Source organism: Rhea americana, unplaced genomic scaffold (assembly GCF_003343005.1).
Source record: "Rhea americana isolate MKP2758 unplaced genomic scaffold, rheAme1 scaffold_151, whole genome shotgun sequence".
NCBI classification, from domain to species: domain Eukaryota; kingdom Metazoa; phylum Chordata; class Aves; order Rheiformes; family Rheidae; genus Rhea; species Rhea americana.
In genome coordinates, this window is record NW_028185606.1 from 1,192,410 (window position 1) to 1,203,310 (window position 10,901).

Consider the following 10,901-nt stretch of genomic DNA (forward strand, 5'->3'; position numbering starts at 1 on the left):
AGTGCCTCCTTCCCTCCCTCTTTCCTTCCCTCCCCGCCATCTCCGGGGCGGCCACTGGCCCGGCGGAGCGGGCTTGGCGCTGAGGGGGGCGGCCGTGGCGGGGAAGCGCCTCCAGGACTGTGCCTGAGGGCCGCGAAGCCCTTGAGAGTAACGGGGAGGGGGGGATGTTACTAAAGCCTGGATAACCTCAAGGTTATTTGTATCATCTGTAAGATAAATTCACTCTTGGCTTCTGTATCAGAGTCCAACTGCTTTACGTTTTAACCCRCGGTGCTTTCTAACTAGGTTCTCCCCGCAGCGTGCCCGAGGCAAGCGCGGGGCTACTACGTGGACTGGAGGATGCTGCGGGAYGTCAAGAGAAGGAAGCTGGCGTACGAGTACGCGGACGAGCGGCTGCGGATCAACGCCATCCGGAAGAACACCATCCTGCCCAAAGAGCTGCAGGTAAAGCCACGCGGCCCGGCGCTGCGCTTCTGCACCGGCACCCCGCCAGGGCGGGACGCGAGCCTCTGCGAGGCCCGTGCTGCCCCGACGGGTCCTGGGCTGCAGGAGCTGCTTTAAAAGCATCAATACATTAAAAAAAAAAAAATCTCCTGTAGGGCATATGATATTTATGGTCACTCTTATAGTTTCCTGAACAAACCAAGTATTTTTTTTTTCTCCTGCATTCATTTAAAAATCTGGAAGCCTGATCCTGCCAAAACCACTTACTTAGCTTGAAATATCTCACTTCTTGCGTGAGCTACAGGCATGTAAAAGCAGTGTCAGATGTGGGAGTTAGATCTCTGCTTAAAAGCACGCACATTCCCTACCCTGTTCTCAGYTTGCATTAGTAAGCATTAGGAGTAGTTGCAAGTATTTGGAGTATTCTTCTAATATTCCTGAATGCATTAGAACTGACCACACCTGGTTTTGGAGAGATCCTTTCACCCTTAGACATCCTYAGAGAGAATAAGTATGAATCTGCTTTTACGTCCTGACTTTACAATTCTCTTGGTAAATAATTTGTGTCGGATGTTATTCTGGGGGGCGGGGGGGGAAGGGGGATTGCCACTGGTTCTTTTGCTATTCCTCAGCTGCTTTTGTCACCTTCTGAACTCAAGAGTTGTAGCAGCAGTTAGAGCAAAGGAAAGACACAGGGAAAATAACTTTTTCCTCCCCTACAAAATATTATTTGGACTCTGATTTTAAAGTTTTAAAAGATACTTAGGCTACAGATCTCCGCTGAAACCATAGGCTGCTTGCTTTAAAAAATCTGAATGATTCCGTAAGCCAAAAAAAAAAAAATCTGCAAGTGTGTGGCTGTACTAGACTATATATACAGGTATATGTAACAGCACAAAAACAGTAATTGAAATATGGTCTTAAGACAAGTAGACCTACTGACCTTGTTAAAAACATTGAAAGTCATGCGGTGGCTGTCTTGATCTGTTGCTCTTTAAGGTGAGATGCCTTTGTGTTATTGATTTTCAGCAATTTTGTTTAAAGTTCGTTAGAAGTGTTGAAAAGCTGTTGCTGAGCACTTTCTATGCAGCATAATGGGAGTTTGTGTAACCCAGCATCAAACCTTGCTCTTACCTCCAGTTGTCTTTCTGTGACTTCCTAATGTGACAGAACCCAGGATCCGTTGAGCCCTTCCATCCTTTAGAGTAGAGCAAATTAAGACTACAGCAGTTCAGGATGCTTACCTAAACTCAAGCATCCTCCTTTAGTTTGCATTTTCTTTGATCTTACTGAGCTTACTCTTCTGAAATTTYAATTGCCACTACCTGGCATTTCCTGAAAACATGTACACAGAGAAATCATTCTTAAGCCTTCTCATTAGGAGAGAGAGATTTTTGTCTTGTTCTCCTTCCCTTACAGCTCCTTCCAAAGTGAACTGTATAAAATCCCTTTTATTGGCATCAAATTGTATTACATAGGAAAGCAGTTAACWGGGAATACATGAAACTAAGTTCAGGTCACTTTAAAGGGCTAGACCACCCTGCAACATAGACAAGGCCAAGTAGATCTAAATTATTGTTAGTGGCCTATGATTGTTCCAAATGTAATAAGGTCAAATTTTTAGTGTCCAAGCAGAGCATTTTGCATTTTGCAATGCTGTAAAAAGATGAAGTGAGGAGGACATGAACGCATTCCTTATCAATTMGTGAAGTATACTCAATTAATGAGGGAAACTTGTGGCGATAACTGTCCTACAGCTAGTTTTTGAGGTCTGGAAATATATCTCCTCAAAATTCTGGGGAACATTCTTAAGCTCTGTGCCATCATCTTGTGTTTTTAGGAAGTGGCTGATAAAGAGATTGCTGCCTTGCCCCGGGACAGCTGCCCTGTGAGAATCCGAAATAGGTGTGTCCTGACATCCCGGCCTCGAGGGGTGAAGCGGCGTTGGAGGCTTAGTAGAATCGTTTTCCGCCATTTCGCTGACCATGCTCAAATGTCTGGGATACAGAGAGCTATGTGGTAGATCCATCGCATGGACATATGTTCACACCATCAGGCTCAGATTGTGCATTCAAGTAATTACAGCACAGTTGTCCTGTCTAGGAGTCCAGTATAAATACCAGACTAATATGGGGAGGAAGAGAAGCCGTGCTCATTCATAAAGTTCACTTACTGGATTGTGATTAGTAACAGCTAACTGATGGGGGGGAAAAAAGCATAACTGCACTAAGCCAGTCTCTGTTAGAGGCAGGTTTATTTTGAGACAATCACTACCTGATTGTTGCAGAACTATGCTGAGGATTGTAATAAGAACATGAAAAATAAAGACATACAGCACAAGACTCATTCAAGCAGTTTGTTTGGCACAACACATTTAAGTTCACCATGGTGAATTCAATAAAAGCATAAATAAAATTGCAGAAGTGGGCAAAGAATTATTCTGTGAACAAGGATGAGCATGAATTGAAAGTAACATGTGGCCTCAAGCTTAGATACTCTTGCAATGCAACCTTAATTATATTAACAGGTAGGCAAAGAGTGGATAAAGAACCTCTTGGTGTTCTAATATTCCTCTCCTGCTTGTAGTGCATACCTTAGTCCATTGTTTTAGGAACAAGGTAGCGAACGAGTCCTAGTCCAGACCACAACAGGAGAGTAATGGCTTGCTTAATTCAGTTGATTTAACATCAAATAAAACTGTCGTTGGGAGATAGGTAAGTGTTAAGGAAGCAGCAAGGAAGGAAACCAGAAGGAACCCTGCTGCCTGAGCTTGTTTGCCCTGTACTCCTTCTCAGTGCAGGACATTTGAGGCAAAACAGCTACTTTGTCCTCAGCAGCAGGGTTCAGAGGCTGCAATAAACAGGCCAAGTAAACTGTCAGATGGAAGATGCAGAGGCAGCAATTTGACAGTAGCTCACAACCTCCAATTTAGTCAAATTTTGGAGTATAAGTTACCTCAACATATTTCTTTCTCTATTACCTTAAAACCTTTGATAGTTTGTTAAGGAATAATGGAGGTCATTTCTCTTTTCCTCATATACTGCTAGAGGCAGGGAGAACTCAGTATCTGTATCAGCAGCTCARTGCTCTCCTGTGACTGCCATCACTTCAAAGAGGCTCCAAGGAAGTCACAATTAGCACAGGGGCTAAAGAGTTGTCTTCATTTTCAAAAACCGTAAGGGGTTAAACAGCCAGTAATTCATTTCAGAGAGTAATAAGGTTTAGTACCACAGCATAAAGACCGTAATATTTCTGCTCAACTAGCAAGTGCACTGTCCTGAGATAGCAGTTCAGCTTTCTTCAGCATTTCTGCCTGTTACATGTCTTACAGTTCAACATGCTACCCCACATGTAATAAAACACACACCCATGTAGACTGACATAAGCCATTAGCCCTAGATGGGCACAAATATCACTTGCAATAAGTGAACTCGACCCATCTTAGTTTAGGATTCCTTTTCTTTTACATTCTTTCTTAAGTTTCACAAAAGTCTCTACTCTTTTTTTTTTTTTTTTTTTTTAAAGGAGGGGTAAAGATATACTATGTTCCACTCTTCAGGAAATGGTGAACCACTTGACTGAAGGAAATGCTTTATAAGCTATTTTATTTAAATATTTTCTCCAATCTGAAATGGAAAATGACTGTCTTTGCTTGGAAGAAGATTGTGTAAACAATGATTTTTGCAGCACAGGAAGTCTCACATGGAAGATCAGTATTAAGGCGGCCCTTAGAGTACTTTCAAATATCCATTGGTATGTCCCCTTTGGACTGTTTTTCTCTGCTTTCAACCCAAGCCTTGTTGATGGTGCGCTTCATTTCATCATCCCCTTCTGCATACATCTTTTTCAAAAGGTTCATAAGCCCTTCACTGGGATCTGAGGTGTCATAGGCTGCCTTCCTGCAAGACAAATGCACATGAAAAGGCCTGGCATATCTGCAATTCTCTGCAAAAACGTAAACACTAGTATTTGTTAGAAATACCCTAGTAACAGTAAGAATTTTGCTTTGACAAAGTCTTCAGACTACAGAAATCTTCAGTCATGTCTGACTTGGCTTCTAAGTAGGGGGAAAACCTAAAGCGTACATTTAGTATAAATGCAAGTCTATGAAAAATAATATATTTGGAGTTGTCCCATCAAGGATGATAGGAAGCATTTTGCAGCAAATAACGATCCTTGAAGCACTACCCAAAATTAATCTTAGGAAGCAGAAGCTGAATATAACAGATACAGAGAATGCCAACATCTCTCTCTGTAGTTATATGAAAGTTTAACAGAAAGAAAGAACAGAAAAATGACCACACTCTGAGCCTCTTGAACTGACCATATCAGAACATTGCAAACTAAAAAGCATTTACTACTTCACGTTTTTTAGTTTAATCTCCAGAGGTCAAGTCACTGATTTTAACAACTGCACTTCAAAATGATTTTCTCAACTTACGAAGCCAACTGACAAATGCTGTCACCCATGTGGTCATAAGCACCTGGGTAAAACATGTCCCACATGGCAATATACAGCCCTCTGGTCATCTTTGTCAAAATTGCCTCTTCAAGTAATCTTCTAAATTCTCCGAGGTGCTACTAGGGTAGCTGAAGGCTACCTGAAAAGCATGCAGATCTAAACAGATCAACAGGGGGAGCAAGTCCTCCAAGTATGAGGCTAACAGTCAATCTCCAAGAGCTGAGCACGCAGAATCTGGAAGATGTATTTCTGAAGTGACTCCAACCTGCCATACTATAAATCCTCAAAATTTTGAATACGGATGCAATACTAATTATGACTGGGCTAGCCAATGTGGAGTACTTCTTTGCACAAGATGGAGGTTTAACCAAGCGACCCTATCACTCTACTCTAGCAACATGCAGTAGTAGTCAGATCACTTCCTCCTGATCTCCAAAGATATGGTTTGAGAGGGGAAGGTAGTTTTGCTCTGGATTCAGCTCTGGTTATATAGGATTGATCAGTTTTAGCAAATCATCCTACAAGCATATGCAAAATAATCATTGGTAGGGTGCTTCTGTTTTCCTCTTCAGAAAGCTGCAAGACAGAACCATACAAAAGCGAGTGCTTCCAGGCCTCAGTGTGGGTGCACACATTCTCTTCTGGATGCAGACTCCTGACAGCAGGAAGCAGTGAAACCACCCAGCAAAACTGCCACCCTTTCATATCCAGTCTCTACATTGCTTGTACAATTGCCCTCTACCACTTTAAGGAAAGTGATCTAAATCAGCTTGGTATTTTATATAATGATGCAAAATAACTAAAGGCCTATTTTTACCAAAAGGATGCTGATGCTTTTGTGCAAGTACTTCACACACAAATGCAACAGAACAGTAATTACTTCAACCAACATAGCTGCGGGGAAAATAAGTACACGTACACTTAGCCTAAGAAAAGTAAACCTTGTTAGAGCAGTGCCTGCAAGGAATGCAGCTGTCAAGATATAAACGAATCCTGAATTGGTTAATTACCTTCAGCACTCTCCGTACAGGGTCCTATCTAACTTATTTCCTATGATGCAGCCTTCATCATTAGCAATAAAACAGTAGAAGAGTGGCAAACTTAGCAGCTTGAAATGTATTTCTTCCACTGCCAGTCATCTTAGTACCAAAAGAATCCCAGCTTAACAATTCTCAAATAGCTTAAGAGCTTGTCCTCAAATTGAGCAATTCTTATGGTTAAATCGCATAGTTGATACAGCACATACCTGCTCTCTTGGTGATCCTAATACAATTTCAGTCAAACAAGAAACAGAAGGTTAAGTGGGGGAAAAGGCACTTACTCTTTCTCTTTGCTTTCTTTTTCCACTTGAGTGAGACAGTCCCATTTTTCCTCCCGCTTCTTCTTACACATCACAAGGACAGTGTCTGTTTTTATCTGTATGGAGAATATCAAGACGTGAATTTAGAATCCTCCAAAGAAGGATGCTAGTCACAACCACAATGAATGACATTAGATTATATAAATCTCTTTGTAGATCTACAACTCCTTGAAATATTTACCTCTGCTATTGATTTATGTAGTGTATAGAAGTAAACATATACTCAGCTTCAGGGTACCAAGTATTAAACTCATTGTGGATAATTAAAATGGCACAATTATGTATACTACTAGTCTATATTAAAACAGAACATACAGCACTGTAGAAATGGACCATTCAGTGATTCTTAGGATGCTAAAACCACCTATGACTGCCTCTAAATGGTGGCTATATTTACCTTTCAAAAGAACTGGAAAACTAGCATTTTAAGGCCCAACAAAAAGTAAACTAAAAAGSGGAGAAACTTCACATACCAGTAGAAATCTGGACAAGTAACACAGATACGCACCTTAAACTGTCACACAAAAGCACTGATCTGCTGGAGGCATTTTCATTCTCATCTCCAGTTCTTCCTGCCTATCCTCACACTAGCAGTACCTTTAGCAGACATTGCTGATGTTCACTTGTACCTGCAGCACTAATAACACAGCATTCTGAACTCTACCTTCTAAGTCCATTACTGTACATTTTGCTCACAAAGAATATGTGGAATTCACATTTTCAAAAAACAGCATTAAATATTAGTACTGCATGTCAACTTACACCCTTACACTGTTCTTCCAGCTCCAAACCCCCAACCCACCTCTAAGTCTGAGCTGCACTGCCACCTTCACTTCTACTATTCAGAAGACAAATGATCTAAGAGTTCTGTAAGGATAGCCACTAAGTTCAGGCAGAGACCCACCCAGTTTATTTCTCCAGGGATAAGAGACTAGTTTCAGAGCATTACTTAACCTTTGCTTGTAATTTGCAAACACATTGCAAAGCCTGTTTAATTGATTGCAGCCCTGACCTAAATTTTCCTGCATGCCACAGCAGTCAAGGTTCTGCTGGAGCTTCAGCATAATTCACTAAGTACATGACCACAGTTTGCTTCCATATTCTGCTGAAAACTTCTAGAGCATCACCCTTATTATCTCGGTTGTTTTATTTACACTGTTCTACTTTTCAGGGCACAGAAGAATTTGGAATTGAACTATTTTCTCTTTACATTAGATGCCACAAGATAGAAACAGCAAATACTTACAACTGCACGAGATATCTGACATATTCCTAGATATGAAAACGCGCTAAAAGAAGCAGAGTAAGGACCCTATTACAAGTTGCAATCATCAGCAATAAAACGTTCCTGGAATTTAAATCTGGAGCAACACACCCTAGTGAAGACAGAGGAGGTTTTGGACCACAGACAAACTATGGCATTATGCCTATTTACACTATCCATGATTTAAAACTGCAGACAAGTCTCTAGCCCTTGTAGTTGCAAAGAATTTTTTGAGGATGTTTGAAAGCACAAGCATATAAACATACCTAGTGGAATTTTCTGCTTAACTGTCAGTAATTTCTGAAATTCTGTTGGAGAAYTACAAGGAAAATCTTCAGTATCTGACCATGATCTTTTGAAATAGAAGCCCAAGGATTCCAGAAAATATTTCTACAATTATTACAACTACAGATTAACGAAAGTCATGAATATACTAAAGAGACTTAACATAAAGGCAGGGACTGAAAGTCAATGCTCAGTCTCTTGAGCTGGAGTCAGGCTATGAACATAGATATTCAGCACCTACAGAAGAGGTACACTGACCTTTTTAGAGCTGCCTTCCACCAAGATGGGTTTCAGGAGGTTGTTGAAGGTCATGGTATAGTTCTTCCCATTCAGATTCTTCACTAGCAAATCAAATGACCTAGAACCAGAAGGTAAGGGGAGGAAGGGCACAAACAGAAGTTCCAAGTAGTGTAAGACTATTCAGCTCTGTCATCGAACAGTGTCTGAAAACCATTAAACAGGCACATTTCTTGGGAAAGCAAGCCAATAGGCTTTCAAATCTTCAACAGGAYTTGATACTGACCACTTAAAAGGACTCATCCAGGGTTCTCAACAAATAAAGAACTTCAGCGTTCTTCCTAACTTCTACCTCACTGACCCCTATGACCTGGGAAAGAAGTGGGGGGAGGGTCCCTCAATCTACATTTCAGTTCTATCACCATCAGAAAATAGGTCTAACATTACATATCCTATCAAGTATGAGGAGGTATAATGAGCATTCGTAAAATTAAAATATTCTGACACCCACTAAGGAGAGSTATTCGTAAGTGTATGTGCTAAAGTACTATTAAAAGTTAATACTGTTAATGATTAATTAATGAGTTAATACTTTTAATAAAGTTAAAGCTAAAAAAAACACCACTACAAAATTCAACACAACACATTCCTGCATTTTGGTAATGTTCTACATTCATGCTCTCTTTCCTGGTACGGTGCAACACTATAACTCACCTCTCTGTGAAATTCACCTGCACATTCTCAGCTGGGAGCTTCTGGACTCCATTTAAAGAGATGTAGATCTTAATAAACTTATCTGACTGATCCCAACCTGCAAGTGAGAAAGAGATCGAGTTCTAACTTTTCTCAAAAACTTCATTAAAAAAAAYAAAAAAGACATTCCCTAGCAATGATCATGACCATGAACTGTGCCTTACTGAAACCATCTTCAGAAYGATAACATTAATTATTCAAGAACAATCTGATGGAAAAAAGGAGGTCCTAGCACGTAGCACTGTTCTAACTCCTGGAAAGTCTGATATACCAGCACAGATAAAAGGACAGCAGCTCTGTCTGAGCAGGGGGAGCCAGAAGTAGATGCCTAGTTTTCCTGCACTTCCCTTGACTCACTTTCTCTTATGCTCTCTACATGACAAATATCTCAAGCAATTCTTTCTCCTTTTACCTACATGGCAAGCAGAGAAGCCAAAGCTTAGTCTTCCATTCTTGCTAAGCCCTAAGCAATGGAAAAATACTAGTAGGTGCATTAGGGATCACTAACTAATGTGTTCTCCCAGTAAAGAAAGAGTATTACACAAACAGAACTAATACACAGTGCGGTTGGGACAAAGCACTAACCATGTAGTAGCTTTTTAGTGGGGTCTGTGGTGTGCTATAAACATTTGAGAATGCTCTTCTAACACTAAATGGCAACTAAAACTCACACAAATACCCCTGTATTTTATTCAAAGCAGAAGTCTGAGCTTTATTATTTGTGTAGAAGAGCCRTCCTACCATAGTTGTTTATCTTCACTGTATATCCTGCAAGTGATGACTTTTCTTCTTCTCCTGCATCGCCTTTCAGCTTTGGTGGAGGCTGATTCTTGATTTCTATCTCTAGCTTGTGTTTTTCAGTCGTGAGGACATCACGAACCCGCTTCCTCGTGGTTTTCGTAAGCAATTCTTTAACCTCTTCCAAATCTTTCTGCAACTGATTTAAGAATAAAAGATCATGCATAACCATTAGATATAGCTCTTTTTACTCAGGCTTCACGTGGCTGGGCTCTTTCACTTCTGTCAGTTTGGGATTCAGACTCAGCAAGTCAAGTTACACCTCCCTCTATAATTTCCCCAGGGCAAAGCCATCCATCGGTCTCTTACTCCATAGCCATTAAGGTTTTTAACTTCCCAATTTCAATCTTTAAGTTTTACTCAGTTACAAAAAATGGAAGCTGACAGATGTTTAACATATAAAACACCTCAAAAGGTTTTGGACTACGCTAAAAACATACTGCACAACCTCTGGAAAAGTGACCAATGCACTCAGCAGTCAGACTGAAGACTCAGAAAGAGAAGGTTAAAGGCAGGTAAATGTACGMCCCAGATTACAAGCTATCTCACTCTTCCAGCCTTGTATATCTGTCAGCTGCTCAAATCAAAAGCAACATCTCACAGTACATCATTAACCTACTTTCTCCCTCAAGATAAGGTTCCTGATTCTAAGAGCTAGCAAATATAAGAGAACAAGACCAAAACTACTCAAACACTAAATGAGGAGAAATGGTAAGAGGTTGTGCTTCCTTTTTAAGTGATTTATCGCAGAATTATATGATTCGGGAGGGGGTGGGCATACYCAACACGACCACTGTCTGCTCTTTAGAGAGCTCTGAAACACTAGCTTTGCTCAAGAAAGAGAAACGTTACAACGAGCAACCTCATCAGCGGAGAACTGTTTTCCCACGCCTGAAGGAAAGCATTCGAGTTAACTACCCAGCGGCACGATCGGCTCCACCGCCGACGGAGGCAACAGGCGGCCCCCCGAGCGCTCAGGGGAAGAGGCCAGTGCCACAGCGGGCACCCCGTGACAGCGCCGAGCCTCCCCCCCGCCCCGAGGTGGCCGCGCTGCGGCCGGGCCCGGCAGGCCCCCCGGGGCGCCGGCGAGACTGTCAGAGCGGCTCCCGTCGCCCCCCTCCTCCCCTCACCTCCTGGTGCGCGGCCATGGCGCGGCGCGTGCCCGCGCTCCTGCTCCTGCCCCGGCGGCGGCTCCCGACTCGCGGCGGCGCCTCTGGAACCTTCCCGGCCTCGCGCCGCGCCGCGCCGCGCCACGCCCCCCGCCTCGGCACGGCGCTCACGCGCCGGAAGTGGCGTCA

The 10,901-nt window shown here is 42.1% G+C and overlaps 2 protein-coding genes across 2 annotated transcripts; one reads left to right on the forward strand and one right to left on the reverse strand.

Annotated features, from left to right (window-relative positions):
• The first annotated feature begins 255 nt into the window (after positions 1–255).
• Positions 256–2,786, forward strand: MRPS14 (mitochondrial ribosomal protein S14). Its single transcript, XM_085299651.1, has 2 exons — positions 256–444; positions 2,285–2,786. The coding sequence occupies exons 1-2, from the start codon at positions 340–342 to the stop codon at positions 2,465–2,467; spliced, it is 288 nt and encodes a 95-aa protein (XP_085155777.1). The 5' UTR covers positions 256–339; the 3' UTR covers positions 2,468–2,786.
• On the reverse strand, positions 2,682–10,883 carry CACYBP (calcyclin binding protein). The gene is made up of 6 exons (XM_085299648.1): positions 10,734–10,883; positions 9,547–9,742; positions 8,767–8,863; positions 8,074–8,173; positions 6,228–6,322; positions 2,682–4,343 (listed from the first exon to the last, which is right to left on the reverse strand). Exons 1-6 carry the CDS (start codon positions 10,749–10,751, stop codon positions 4,184–4,186), a joined length of 666 nt encoding a protein of 221 aa, XP_085155774.1. The 5' UTR covers positions 10,752–10,883; the 3' UTR covers positions 2,682–4,183.
• Between the last annotated feature and the right edge of the window lie 18 nt (positions 10,884–10,901).